This window comes from Lepisma saccharinum, chromosome 2 (genome assembly GCF_977018435.1).
Source record: "Lepisma saccharinum chromosome 2, izLepSacc3.1, whole genome shotgun sequence".
In the NCBI taxonomy this organism is placed as follows: domain Eukaryota; kingdom Metazoa; phylum Arthropoda; class Insecta; order Zygentoma; family Lepismatidae; genus Lepisma; species Lepisma saccharinum.
The window spans coordinates 7,504,786-7,520,478 of NC_139230.1; the positions used below are offsets into that span (position 1 = coordinate 7,504,786).

Below are 15,693 nucleotides of genomic sequence, written 5' to 3' on the forward strand. Positions count from 1 at the left end.
CATACAGTAATACATACAGTAACATCATGAAACCGATATTAATCATTTGTAGACACCCTGTACTTTCCGCTACTTAGACTTTAGTTCATAAACAAGGTGAAGGAATATGATAGCTGATCTTCGTTCTGTGAATTTGTCCTTTCATCAAGTTATGACCACATAATATCTGCTGCCTACATTTTCACTTGTCACTACAAACAAATTATAGGACTACAATAGTTTTACCTAATGACCACGGTGCTAACGACAATACAGGGGGGGCTGAGCCCCCGATGGCCCCTGCCTGGCTACGGGCCTGATACACACTCTCTTCCTTACTTTCATTTATCATCACTGAACACACAAGTCTGACAATTATTCTGAACTGTTTGTACTAGGCAAGTGTAGGAACTAAAGCTACCAGGAACTGAATCCAGGTTTCATCATACTTCTTGATATCACAGGATACCAGCATCCAACATCTCTTCTGACACCAAATACAAAGCACAATAACTTGGTATCAAAGTGAACACAAATACAATGAAATTGGACATTCATTAAGTTGAACCTGACCATGGAAGTAAAACTAGTAACGTAAACTGAACATAAATATTTATTAGTCGCTGCTTCACAAAAATTTACATAGGAAACACATGTGCATGTACAATATAAACAAATTTAGGTGGGCACATATCTGTCGAAATTTTATAACCGGTTTGATTTGATCAAAATAAAGAAAATTTACTGCATTTGCTCTCACTTCCTACGTTTTGGTGCCAATTCTAATCCTTTGATGTATTTTTTATTGATCTGGTATTCATCTGCAAAAAATACAAACATAGGAACTAAATACAATACTTAAAATATGTAATCATCTGTATGTATATACAGTATACAGTGGAGTGCACCAAAATTCCTCTTTTTTTTTTCTTCTTAAAAGTACATGCTCAAGAAAAAACACCATATTACTACATAAGAAGTCTGCATGAATTTCAATGATACTTGTGTTAAAGACACACCCAGCAAGTTGCCAACCTTCATGGTGGAGTGGTTAGCACAGCACACTATTATGTTAGGGGTCCCGGGTTCGAATCCCAGCCTGGGCATGGGTGTTCTTTGAGAGTGTCCCTTCATCAATTTCATCATATCATCCCTCATTCTCATCTTCATAATTAGTCACAAGCGGCAGACAAGTGAAGTAAAATAAACCCAAACAATTAAAACCCAGTAAGTGGTGGAGGTGTAGGTCAAGCTCTCCTAAAGAAGAATGTAAATTGCAAGAAAAGAAAACAAGAACTGATGGCTAAAAAAGAAGGTGCAAGTTCTAAGTCCACATATAACCTCACCAACACTGTACCCATATTTTAGAATAGAATTGAAACAACTAAAATACAGGGGCCGGCAACTAAACCTGACTGTTTTTCATTACAAATATAAACAAAACTCTTTCATGCAACAAAGTCAATTTAATACATGTTGTACTACATCTCAAAGCATTTCAGGAAAATAACATGAGATGCAGTTTCATGCAGTTTCTTGACAAGGACAGTTAATTTTTTGAACGACCCCTCAAAACATACCCGAACTCATTCGATGTTCTTGGGAGTGCAAACCTTACAATGTCCACCAGGTGTTCTTTTCATTGCTAATGCAGTCTCCTTGAAGTTCCTTACCCACAGTAAAATGGTATTCCGACTGGAAACGTGCAGATTATGGTGAACGTCGTTACCTTGAGCAACTTCTGTTCAGTGTTGATTTAAAAACAGTCAAATTCAATTGCCGTGCTTCACAGGTGTGCTACTCAAAAAATTATCTATCCTTGTCAAGAAACTGCATGAAACTGCCACTCATGCTATTTTCCTAAAATGCTTTGAGATGTAGTACAACATGTATTAAATTGACTTCATTGCATGCAACACTTTTGTTTTTATTTGTAATAAAAAACCATCAGGTTTAGTTGCTGGACCCTGTAGCAGAGTTCTGTTGTATTAATTTGTCCTTAATTCTGGTGAATACCAAAGACCATTGAGGTTGTTCAAAGAAGATGTGTACAAAAAAAAATTATAAAAAAATATTTGTTGTGTAATTTGACACATATACCCATACCCGTATGTCTATAAATGAATACAAAGGTATCTACTGCATTCCGATGTAAATCCACATGATCACCCATGTTGAAACATGGCCCATCATTCAGACACAACGTGAAACAAAACCTGTTAAGGTCTTCTGTTACCCTGACAGGATTGCATTAACTCCCTTAGATCATTGGCCTTAGTTTGTAATATTGTATTTGATGAATCCAGAAGCAAAGTAGAACAATGGGGGTTAGATCAAATAACTGGAGCATTCCATTTTAGGTGACACATACCTACCAACTTTCTAGGAATGGTGTATGACCAATCTACATGCTCACCCCCATGCATTGTTTTCCTACACAAGCAAAGCATTCAAAGACTTGGTTCAAATTTCCCCCACTCTTAGAGCTCCACTTGGTGGAGAGTGCAAAAAAGTTTGAGCGGAAATTCATTTCTCTGGAAACTGTGGCAGATGTCCTGAAAATTAATTAATTAATTTTACTCTTCAAATATGTATGACCGGATCAAGAAAGTGTGGGGCGTTATCCCCACACCCCTTCATGGCGTGGTGCTACGCACAGGGGAGCACTTTTTTTTTTTTTTACTCTTCAAATATCGTATTTATTTCACTTGCATTGACAGGCAACCCTGCAGACAGCACAGTCAGCTCTCCAATCTAATGAGCTAGAAGAGAGGGAAGGGGGTGCAGACCTGAGGAGATTGCAGCAGGTGGTTTACCTGTATAAAACCAGTTTCGAGTATACCAGCATATAGCAGGGTACGGAAGATCTGTGAAGATCGTATGATGTTCTTTTGAAATTATAGATAGAAAATGGTCAAAACGTTCAGAAATACAAATAGAATCAACACAGATATATTCACTTAGGCCAGAGTATGCAATTACTCAAATTCGCAATGACAAAAGTATGCAGTAAAGCAATGCTGTGCTCAAGGAGGGTTTGAGGGTGGCATATTCTTCAGATGTCAAGAATAGAGATGAATCACACATTATTCACCCAGCATCGTATAAAGTGAGTACCTGGAGGAAACTCGGGGGGGGGGGGGGGGGGGGGTATAGGCAGCCAGAGAGTTGGTGCTGATCACGCCACCCCTATATGCCTTGATGGCATGGTGCACAGCACAGGGAAGAGCTTTACTTTTTTATGTTCACATAGAATATAACATCTACCTTGTTTGCATAATCAACAGTGTTGCCACCTTAGAACAAAGTTTTTAACTGGAGCACACACAGTTTCATTACATATTATAATCATAGGTTCAAACCTGAGGAAATTTTTATCATTGACTTACTGCATTGTTGTATATTTTACAATGTCAAAGATGAGCCAACCTCTGTGGCACAGTGGTTATCACAGCATGCTACGGTGCAAGGAGTTACAGGTTCGAATCCCAGTCTGGGCATGGATGTTCTTTGCAAGTGTCCCATCATCAATATCATCATTCATCCTCATATTCGTGATTATCCAAAAGTGGAAGGAAAGTGAAGTACAATAAATCATATCAATCAATGATGCCTAAATGTTGTCCCCAAAGTAACAAAAATCACCCAAAAAAATAGCATTTTGCGAATGGAAATACATATACAAAATAATGCATGTGTGTATTAGCTGGGTAAACAGGAGAATGTTTTCCTACCCAACAATCCATGCATGTATTATGTATGTGTAAAACATGGGTATTGTATATTGCATGTTCACACGATAGTGAACAACTAGCTTTTCACATATGTGCCAGCAAAGTTTCAGAAAGGAGAAGGATTAATTTGAAGATGGTAATGATGGCAAGTGATGCATGATTTTATATCTAGGATAAACTCTTCCAAAAACCCAAACATCATATCCCTGCTCTTCCATATCCTTCATATTCACCCAATCTGTTACCATATGAAAATTCTGCTGAAAAGGAAATAACGTCAAGATATTCCAGTAATCCAATAGACTGTGATACCTGTGCTGAGACTCATTCCAGAAGAGGCTTTCTCTGCTTGATTCTGATACCTCTAGAAACACTGGCAGTTATGTATAGATGTGGAATGGACTACTTTGACAGGACCATTAGTTGATGAGTTGAATACATTATTTCTATACAACATCAGTCCTGGAACTTTTCTGAGAAAGGTTACACATAATGAGCACCCAAAGGATTACAATAAGAACTGCTTACCCATTAACATGTTTCCTATGAAAAATACTTGATTTCCTTGAACTAATACTTGTGGACTCTTCTTTCCAGGAACTGCATTTATAGTTGTGCCTGCAGCAACTCCAATTTGGCATCTGTGGGCAAATTCTTGGCAATTTATTCCATATACTTCTAGATTATCCACTAGTGTGACCTGAAATTTCAAAATTACATCTCACTGAATTTATGTGTTTAGCGAAAAAGATAGACAGAAATACAATAACAAGTTTATCAACACAGAGAAGTGCTGAACTCTGGGAACAGGCCTGCATTTTGTCTCCTTGCAATCAAAGTTTCCCTTCAGTTGAGACACAAATTTAATTCATAAATTAATTAATTTAATACATAATTGATTGATTTGGTGTTTTAAGTCCACTTTATGCACAGTAAGGCTAATCAGGACTGGATCTATAGTTTAAAGTGGGATCCAAACCACTATGTGCCTCCACCGGGTATCGAACTTGGGACCCCTTGATTAAAAGGTGATGACGCTACCCCTGCACCATCAGGGAGGCCCAATTTAATACATAAGACTGTAGTCCAATCGAGATTATCCTTTATGCCTGAATGTAAGACAACCTTAGCTAAATCTTCTAACTTTGGATATATAGGGTGTCTACCAGTCAAGAAATCAACAAGTAGGTCAAGAAAGTGAAGAAAAAGTCACTATATTATAAAGTATAGTGAATTTACATTGTTATACACCTGTAGTGGGATTTGATAAAATTGAATATTTGGAAATCTAAAATTGTATTGAGTTGTGGTTAAGGTTTGTTCACTTGGTTTCTTAAGAATTGCATGCTTTTATGTGAGCAAGTTTTGTAAAAATATTAAATAAAGTAATGTAGATATTCCCCATACAGGATGGAGTCTGAAGCATTAATTTTTACATGCATTAATAATTAAAGGAACTCTAAATCTCTTGTTAAAGAACAGCTTCAGCTTTTATCTTAACCAGCCTTGTGGTAGGAGTTTTTCACTGAATAAAAATATATTTTTTCCACGGTGGCTCAGTCGGTAACGCGTCTGACTACCATGCTGAAGGTCCCGGGTTCGATCCCCGGCCAGTTCAAATCCGGGAACTTTTCTAACGATGGAAGCGGCCCCGGTGCCCACCCAGCGTCGAATAACATGGGTACCTGGGGGAAACCCTGGGGGGTAAAGGCAGTCAGGGGCGTGATGCTGATCACATCACCCCCACTCACGACCGGATCAAGAAAGTGTGGGGCGTTACCCCCACACCCCCTATACGCCTTCATGGCGCGGTGCTAAGCACAGGGGAACACTTTACTTTTTACTTTAATTTCCAACTATACCTAAGTTGGGGACATTTAAATAAATGTTAAGAGGCAAAAAGGTCAAGAAAAGTCATGAAAAATTTTGGATTTTTTATTTTGGTAGACACCCTGATATAGTATCTTAATATTTCCATATACAATGTCTCATCAATATATATTTCAGCTAAGGTTTTCACCGTGTATCATGCCAATGGCATGACTCGAACCTGGGGCCCCGGGCACCATAGCCCGATAGCCTAATCACTTCTTAAAAAGGGCCTGGGTGAAAGAAGCTGTTAAGAGCTTCCTTCAAGCTAATTAGACTGGCGATCTTCAGCGGATGTAAAAAACCGCTGATATGAATTCTTCCGTAATCGCAGGAAAGATAATGCAAACACAGCTTTACGCTGAAAACGCAGTTATCAAGAGATGCGGTCTGTCAACAGTCTTGACAATCGAAAGTTCGAATTTCACATAAATAGCTTGAGAGAATATTTCTCACCCCAGTTGTCATTAGAAATCGATCGCGAGAACAGTTCTTGTCTCCCCCAGTTATGGGCTGAGTACCGATGTTACGTAAAGAGTTCCCACGAGCAGTGGTGTGATAGCGTAGTTTTATTTTATCTACACATTCTACGAGATCTTCAAGCTACAGGGAACCAGAGGTAAAACGAACATTCTTTTATCCCCATTCTTACATTCTCGTAACCCTGACAGACCAGTCAACCATCGAAGTGTTAAAGTCTAAAGTTTCAGTGTTGTTCTTATTTCATAGGGGTGAACCCCCTTAGCTTGTTTACGTGTTAACATTGTTTCCCTCTGGGGTGTTACCCTAAGCTATACGCGTACCTCTCACTGCTAATACCTCTAGCTCCAGGCTCTCACATAGCCTGAAGTTCGATCCCCAATAAGAGCCTGAGGGTTTTTGTATGGGACTATTAGTGATAGCTTGCTTTCCAATTGTCCCTAACAGGGGGTGAAGTAATGGGGTGGATGCAGGGGGTTTCCTCCCACTAGATAAAAGTATTCCTGGCAGTAGAGAAAGAATCATCCCTGGGGAATTATATCCACCCCCCAGAATAAAATAACACACACATGAAACGCAACAGTTTCCATGAAATTTTCAAATGTAAAGTTGTTGATGAAATTATCATTGTGTGCTTTTTAATCCTCATCAATGCTGCCAACATGGATGTCTGGAAGGTAGGGGCAAGAGAGGCCACTCCCCTTCCTCCCTGGAAAATGAAAGTAAACCAAAAATTATATATTTCTAACATATTTTTTTTATTTCAGTTACATTACTTATGTTAATTATTGTGAAGCCCTTGCAGGAAAATGATAACTTCAAACTGAAGCATTGTTTCTTGAGGGGACAATACTATTATGGGGGGAAATGTGCCTCTTTTGGCCCCTTGGAAAAATATACCCTCCTTGCCTCTTCCTGGAAGAAATCCTGCAGACGTCCATGGCTGACAATACATCTGACTGTTGTGAAACTGACAGTATGTACTCAGTATATTATTAATAAATATTGAATATTTTAAGTATTTGTTACTGTTGGCTAAATCATTAGTTAATATATTAATAAATTCAATTCAAGAAGTTTATGTGATGAAAAATCTGTGTATCAAGATCTTAACAAATGCACAAAAAATAATAATTTAATGTAAAACAAGTAACTTAATAACATAGGTGCTGAGTAGAAGAGACTAGAGAATTCTGAAAACAACCTTGTCTAAGATCAATTGATACTATAGCCTATTTTGACCATAATTAATTTTTTGGTGGATTTAGCTAATTTCTAGGTGTAGCAAATTGTCTAATCATGATATGAATTCTAAGTCCTCGTACTAGGATGATTAATACGACCTAGTACTACGATGATTAATATTTGTAGACTATTTTAGTCAAAATTAAGCTATATTTTCATATCTTCTGGTGGATTTCGCTAATTTCTAGGTGTAGCAAATTGCCAAATCATGCTACACATTCTAAATTCTTGTACCAAGATGATTAACAAGAGTACAATATTTGAATATCTAGCTTGGGAATATTCTACTCTCAGGGTCAAGTGACACCCTGTTGATTGGTTGAGAGTGTACTTATGCTCCAAACAGGTGACTAGTCTTGTTTAAGAACGGTGCCTGAGGTTTGGGTTGGTGCCGTAAATTAGAGAAGTTCCTAATTTGATTTATTTGCAACACCCTAGGTGGTCTGGAAATCTATTACATACTATTTTGATTAAATATAATGTGATTAAATTACTTGAAGAGCTGGTGTACAGTCTCTCTGTCATTGTAGAAGCTCTAAAACTCAATATTGACAAGATTGGTTTGTATGGTCCCTCTCTATATATAAATACTAGTATCCAAAAGTATCCAAAAGTATTTTGCTAACTAATACCCAAGATAGTTTACTATTCTTGATATACTTAACCATCAATTAGTTTCTATTCAATTTTTAAAAGTGCTTGGGCTAAATATATTATTTCTAAGTAAGATTGAAATATTGACACCCTCTAGAGTTGTAGTCTATCCAAAAAAATTATTTATTTATAAATACCAAATAAAAACAATGGTAAATGCTACTTGTAAAACTGAGTGCCACATTTGTGGTAAATTCATATCTAAAACAAATTTGTCAAAACACTTGGCAATATGCACTGGCCAACCCAAAAATCCTATATTACCAACCCAACCCTGTCCCTATTGTGAAAAACTTATTAGCATACCTAATATGAGCACACAAAAGAAGAGTTGTGAATCTCAACCATCAACTAGCCAGACCAATCCTAGAAAAAGAGAAGCAGATATAGCTCCAACTGATGGTCCTGAACCAAAACAAATTAAATCTTCAACCACACCTAGTGTTACAGCTTTTGGTGGTCAACTCAATGCTTACTCTTTTAAATCAGAGCCACACTGTGATATCAACAATTTCTTGAAGAACATAAAATCATTGATAATACAAGTAGAACTCCTGAGAAATGAACTTAAAAATAAATCTACCAAGTTTAATACTACTCTATCCTCTGAATATGAGAAACCTGATGAAACACGTCATATATTTTGCCATTGATCAAAGACCCAGACTCTATATTTGAATGATATAGATAATTTGGAACAAATCTATGCCCAGCTTATGGGCACATTACTTAGAAAACATGAGGAATTTGAGGCTAAAGAATCTGGATGGAAATTATATGGGAGTCCACACAAACTGGAACTGAAAATAAGTAAATTCTCACCCATTTCTGCTTCTACTTATGTTCCTCTTCCAGTGAATATTCAAAAAAAGAAAGCAGTTGTCAATATAAAAAATAAAGATAACAAGTGTTTTCTGTGGTGTATCTTGGCAAAACTTTACCCAGTTGATAGGAATCCACAGCTAGTTCATCATTATATATAGTATGAGACAGTTTAAGCATGCTATGTCAGGTATCCAATATCCTGTTGCTATATCTGATATAACAAAATTTGAAAAACAGGCAAAATAATTTTTCTTGACAATCAATGTGTATGCTTATACAGAGAATAATTTTGTATATCCTGTCAGAATAAGCACCAACAATAATAATAATGCTACTGAGATTGATTTGTTACTTATTTCAGATGACAAGAATTTCCATTACTGTCTTATTCGTAATCTCTCTCGTCTGGTTAGAAGTCAAATAACCAAACATAAGGGGGAAATTAAGATTTGCCATAGGTGTTTGACCATATTTGATAATCAAGTTCAACAGAACTATGTCAAATTTAATAATCCAGAAATTGCTAACCAGAAACTTGAAGAACACAAACTATACTGTGGTGAGATGTGTATGATTATGCCCAAACCAAAAGAGGTTGAGAAATTCAAACAACACAAGGTTCTGTTGAAGCATCCAGCTATAATAATAGCAGATTTTGAGGCATTTCTCAAACCAATCAACTATTCACACCCTGATCCTGAAATTTCTTCTACTACACCTTATCAACTCCTAGAGGTTATGGTTATGTAGTTGTGTGGTGCAATTTATTAAAACCTAATGAACCTTATATATACAGAGGACCTAATGCTGTCAAACACTTTTTCCAAAAAAATAAAAGAAGAAGTGAGGAAAATTGGTATGGTATCATCTGTGTCAAAACCAAGAGTACCATTATCTGCTGCTGAAGAGCAATTATATGATGCTACTGAGATTTGCCCACAGTGCAATTTATATTTTACAAATGAAAATAAGAAAGATTATCACCATTATCATTTCACTGGAAAGAATCTTGGGGTCTTGTGTAATAGCTGTAATCTCAAAATACAGAGAGACACAAATTTGTCCCCATATTCTTTCATAATGGCAGTGGCTATGATTTCCACCATTTGGTTAAGCATCTTAGTTATGATACAGAGAACATAGAAGTCCTAGCAGAGAATCAAGAGAGATATATTAGTCTCAGCAAAACAGTAAAGATTCCTGGTGGTGGCATTATTAATATGAGATTCCTAGACTCCATGAGATTTCTCTCTGCTGGATTCGATGCTCTTGCCAGGAAACTATCTGATGACCAGTTCCAAATTACAACTAATAGTTTTCCTAGCTTGAGCATAGAACATATTAGACAAAAGTTGGCCTATCCATATGAATATGTGATTGACCATACTAAGTTTCATGATGGGAGTTCTACAGCCAACTCAGAGAAAAGAATATTACAGATAAAGATTACCATCATGCACAACTGATGTGGAAGAAATTAGGGTGTAGGACACTGGGAGATTTCCATGATGCTTATCTAAAATTGGATGTGACAATTCCTGCTGACGTATTTCAGGCCTTTAGAAAATTGTCTATGAATATCTATAAATTGGACCCAGCACACTTTTATAGCCTCCCAGGGTTAGCTTGGGCAGCTATGTTGTTGAAAACAAAAATTCAATTGGAGCTGATTACAGACAGACATGCTTCTCTTCATAGAAAGAGCTATACGTGGGGGCATTGTACAATGCACACAAAGATATGCAAGGGCCAACAACATACATATGACAGAATATAACACAAATGAACCTTCAAGCTACATATTCTATGTTGATGTAAATAATTTATATGGTTATTCAATGATGCAGAAACTTCCCTATGGTGATTTGAGTGGATAGAACCTACATCAATAGATATACAAAATTTTAATAATACTAATTATGGTTTCTTTGCTGAGGTGGATCTTGTTTTTCCTCATGAATTACACAATCTGTTTTCTGATTTCCCACCAGCTCCTGAGTTTAAGTGTCCACCTGAATCAAAACAGAAGAAGCTTCTGATGACTCTTGACCCTAAAGAGAGATGTCATACACTATAAGAATCTCAAATTTTTAATGGAGAAAAAGGTTCATATAGTGCAAATTCGAAGAGTTCTTAGATTCAAGTATTCAGAGTGGTTGAGGCCTTATATTGAAACTAACACAAGACACAGAACACTTGCTACTTCAGATTTAGATAAGGATTTCTATAAATTAATGAATAATGCTGTCTATGGTAAGACTATGGAGAATATTAGGAAGCATGTAGATGTAAAACTAGTCTCTGATCCAAAAAAGTGTAATAAATTAGTGGCAGATCCAAAATTTAAATTAAGAACAATATATCATGAAGAATTGTCACTTTTCCAAATGGAAAAGCCTTGGATTAAATTTAACAAACCTATCTATGTGGGAGCTACAGTTCTGGATATGTCTAAGCTACACATACTCCAGCTTCACTATGATACAATCAAGCCTTTTTATAAAGATACCTTTCTCTTCTGTATATGGACACAGATAGTTTTATATATCATATCAAAACACCTAATCTCTATAAATACATAAAACACCCTAAGTTGTTTAATTATTTTGATACACCTTCATACCCTCCTAGTTTTGATATTCCTTACAACAATAAAAAGTTGCCTGGCAAACTAAAAGATGAAAAAAGTAAGGAATTTATTGGATTTCGATCAAAAATGTATGTAGTTAGATCAGAAAAAGATACTATTAAAAAAGCCAAGGGAGTAGGTAGAACTACAGTAGAGAATAAACTCTCCTTTGATGATTATTACAACTGTCTCAAAACTAAGTCTCCCAAACTGAGGGAGGAAAAAAGAATCCAAATGGTTGATCATATATTAACTACAAATAAAATAAGAAAATTGCCCTGGATTCAGAGGATGACAAGAGACAGATTCTCTCATGTGAAATACATACATTACCATGGGGTCACTATTGCCTGGGAAATGACAACCAATGTGATATTTGTCAATAAAATAACCATGAATCTGTTTGGGTTTAGAAAACAAGCTATGGAAGTGCCTGTTCAGATAGCCTCACCAAATCTCACTAATCTCTTGTCTAAACTAAATGGACTACTAATTATCCACTTCAACAGTATCCTAACAGAATATAATGATGATACTGGTAAAATGTTGTATATTTTTAATAATAATCTAAATTATTACAAATTCCCCATTGGTGGAAACTTCAAGATTCAACAGGACACTAAAAACCATATGAAACAGTTCAGTTTGCAGGGTAACTATAGGTGGGTAACAATTTTATCTGATCTTGTTCATAATTACAATAATTCTATACATGGAACCATACATATGAAGCCTGCTGAGGTAACCAAATCTAATGAGGCACACTTGATTTCCACTGTTTACTGTCCCAAATATCAACATACAACCAAGAAACCCAAGTACAAAATAGGAGATCAAGTAAGGGTTAGCAAATTTAAACCCCATTTTGAAAAGGGTTTTACTAAAAAGTGGAGTACAGAGTTGTTCACTGTGGTTGAAATCTTACCAGGGAACAAGTATACATATATAATAAAAGACAATTGCAATGAAATATTGAAAGGAAGATTTTATGAAGAGGAAATTAGCAAAACTGAATACCGAGATACATATCTTATTGAGAAAGTATTACGTAGAAAAAACAAAAAGTTATTAGTGAAATGGCTGGGATTTCCAGAAAAAAGTTGGATTACCACAGCCCAAGTAATTCTATGACAACAACATGGAACGTGGTAAGACGTTTGCCTGATTTACTAGAAACTAGAAAGAAAAATTGTGAGCTGCTCCCTGACAATCTCAGATGCCTTATTGTAGGTCCATCTGGTTGTGGAAAAACTACACTACTTGTAGATAATTTTCTGCTTGCCCCTAATTGGTTTGACTGGAAGAACAGACACCTGTATATATTTACAAAAAGTTTGGAGCAACCCAAATACCAGCAGCTGATGAAACTGTATGAGGGACTGGGCATAGCTACCTTTAAATAAGAAATAAAACCACTTGACAATTGTTATGAAAAATCAGTTGTAGTCTTTGATGATTTAATTTTGGAAAATAAAAATGAAATTCGTAATTTTTCACTCAGAGGAATAGACTGTTTTTATCTGGCTCAGACTTATTCCAAGACTCCCAAACAGTTACTTCGTGATAATACAAATCTAGTTTGTCTGCTTCATCAGGACCACACTAAACATGTATATAATGACTATGTAGGAGGAGATTTAAACTACAGTCAATTTTCAAAATTCTGCTCTTCCTGTTGGAACAAAGAAGATTTTGGATTTGCTACAATTGATATGACTAAAAAACCAAACAATGGAAAATATAGAAACAAAATTAACAATTTTATAAATGTTGAGTCATTATAAGATACATTGTGACGTAATAAATAACCCCTAAACAAAAATGACAAAACATAAAATTGAAGACAATTTGAATTTACACGACTATCTGGCCAAAAGATTTAAAGGCTGGAAATCTGAAAGTAGAGGATACTATGAACAACAGAAGCGTCAGGATCAACCAATTATTGATGCTATCAGTGGTCTTGGTAGAGAAATTAAGGGTGTTACAGAACAAAATAAGAATCTCATGAATGAGCTAGTGCCTCTTGCTGCTAGAAATTATGCAGATTTTCCTCCTACACCACTATCCAGTATGCATACTCCTCTAGTACTCCAACAACCACCTACTAAGGCCATAGGAGAATCAGAAAAAAATGAGTTAGGTCTCTTGGCAAGAGATTGTCTGAGTACTGGGAAATTTGACAAAGATGAAGTGTTTGGATTGTATCCAACCATGGAGCCTAACGAGGGAGTAGTCTGGAAAATTGGAAAATCTAGAGTTACATTTCAAGGGGATGATGTAAAAGTCAATTTGGGTGGGGCAAATAGTTGGTCTAGAAATCCTGGCACTGTGGGAACTCATCACTAAGAAACACCCCAAAGATTATACAGATGAAGATTACCAGAGTTACTCAGAAATTTTGATACTGTCTGATGCTCTATACCAAAACAATGATGCTAGTCAGAATAGAGTTAAATCTAGCAGTGGGGATAAATACAAGAATTTGATTAAACCTATATGGAACCAACTCAAAACTGGTAGTGGCATTAAAAACTACAATACTCTACCCAAAGAGTTTGTCTGGGTGGATGATGTGAGAAAACTCATAGATAGATTGTTGGTCATAGCAGAAGGAAATGCTGGCAACAATAATTTCCATAATGAAAAAATAGATATTGTAGATATGATTAGTGCTAAACTAGCCAATTTTGTTGTAAATGACAGTAAAGGCATAGGATACTTAATTAAAATTATTAATACTCTACCTCCAAAATTCTGGAAGGGTCGGGGTTTAGTCAATGACATTATTAACAAACTTCCTTTCAAAATGCACTTACCTGGTTACCAATACTGTGGTCCAGGGACTAAACTAGAACAGAAACTGGAGAAAGGAGACAGAGGAATTAATCCTTTGGATACAGCTTGTAAAGACCATGACATTGCCTACAATACTCATACTAATCTTAGTGCTAGTCATGAGGCAGATCAAAAATTGGAGCAAGCAGCATTTGGAAGACTAATCAGCAAAGATGCTTCATTAGGTGAAAAAATAGCAGCATTAAATACAACCATTGTCATGAATACAAAACAAAAATTAGGGTGGGGACTATCTTATTCAGATCTAAAATCTCTAGGATCCTTAGACAGTCACCTCACCAAAAAACAACAAGAGCAGAAAAAATCTTGTTTGAGTAAGGGTCATGGAATGAAATTTACTCTTAGTACACCTCAGTTGAAAAGATTGCAGAGTTCCAGAAAAAAGAAACACACTGGTGGTTTCATATTCAGTATTCCAGCTATTTTAGCAGCTCTGGGAGCTGTGGGGAGTCTAGCAGGGGGTAGTGCTGCTATAGCAAAAACAGTTATTGACGCAAAGAACAACAAAGCTGAACTAGAAGAGCGAAAACGTCATAATTTAGCAATGGAGAAGAAAGGCAAGGGTATTAATGCTTTGAGAAAATATATAAAAAAATAGAAACACTCTCCAACTTTGATATTGAAAATTTAATTGAATTACTTGGGAATTAAACACTTCAGAGGTGTTTTCATGTCAGATTCTCTAACCATTAAGTGACCATATAAAAAAGAGTGTGGTGTAGTCAATTTGGATAGTTTCAAGGCACCCACTGGATCTGTTATTACAAACAAGCTAACAAAGCTTTTGTTTTTGATTCTTTTGGTGGCATACCTCCATTAGGTTTAGTTAGTTATCTCAATACTCCTAATCTCTATTATAGTGACGAGCATATCCAGGGTTTTGAGGATGTAAATTGTGGCCACCTATGTGTTTCAATGCTGGCCTTCTTATCTCAAATAAATAAACCATCAATTGAAGATTTTCAGAAAGCATTGTTGCATCTAAAGCATCATGGGAGTGTTTCATCTCACTAGTGAGACTTCAGTACTAAAACTTAGCTTACACAATGCTAGCTATCCTAAATCTATAGCTCTTCGTGCTTTCTACAGTATGTATCTTATTCCTAATATCACAGAACACAATAATAGGGTTGCAGTAGGGAATGAAGAAAAAATTATTATTACTCCTGGTCAGTATAATCTATCAACATTACAAGCTCATCTGCCTAGAAGTGTGTTACTATCACAAAACTCTGTTACACACAGGGTGGAATTAGTTTCTGCAACTGAAACTGTTGATCTAGGTACACTTGGTAACCTACTAGGTTTTGAGAATAACATAAAAATTGGAGTCTGCCATCAAACACATAGGTGGCAATATTCCTAAAATCTTGGCCATAGAGACTTTGAATATTCATTGTAATGTAGCAGAAGGAATGA

The 15,693-nt window shown here is 36.1% G+C and overlaps 1 protein-coding gene across 2 annotated transcripts in view; it reads right to left on the bottom strand.

Annotated features, from left to right (window-relative positions):
* Positions 1 to 574: 574 nt before the first annotated feature.
* Positions 575 to 15,693, bottom strand: part of eIF2D (eukaryotic translation initiation factor 2D) — a 135,390-nt gene continuing 120,271 nt past the window's right edge. For both annotated transcript variants that reach the window (XM_083117003.1, XM_083117002.1), the window contains exons 5-6: positions 4,242 to 4,413; positions 575 to 800 (exon numbers count right to left, since the gene is read on the bottom strand). In XM_083117003.1, the coding sequence (XP_082973129.1) occupies positions 736 to 800; positions 4,242 to 4,413 (237 nt within the window). In that variant the 3' untranslated portion in view covers positions 575 to 735. The remainder of the gene's footprint in view (positions 801 to 4,241; positions 4,414 to 15,693) is intronic.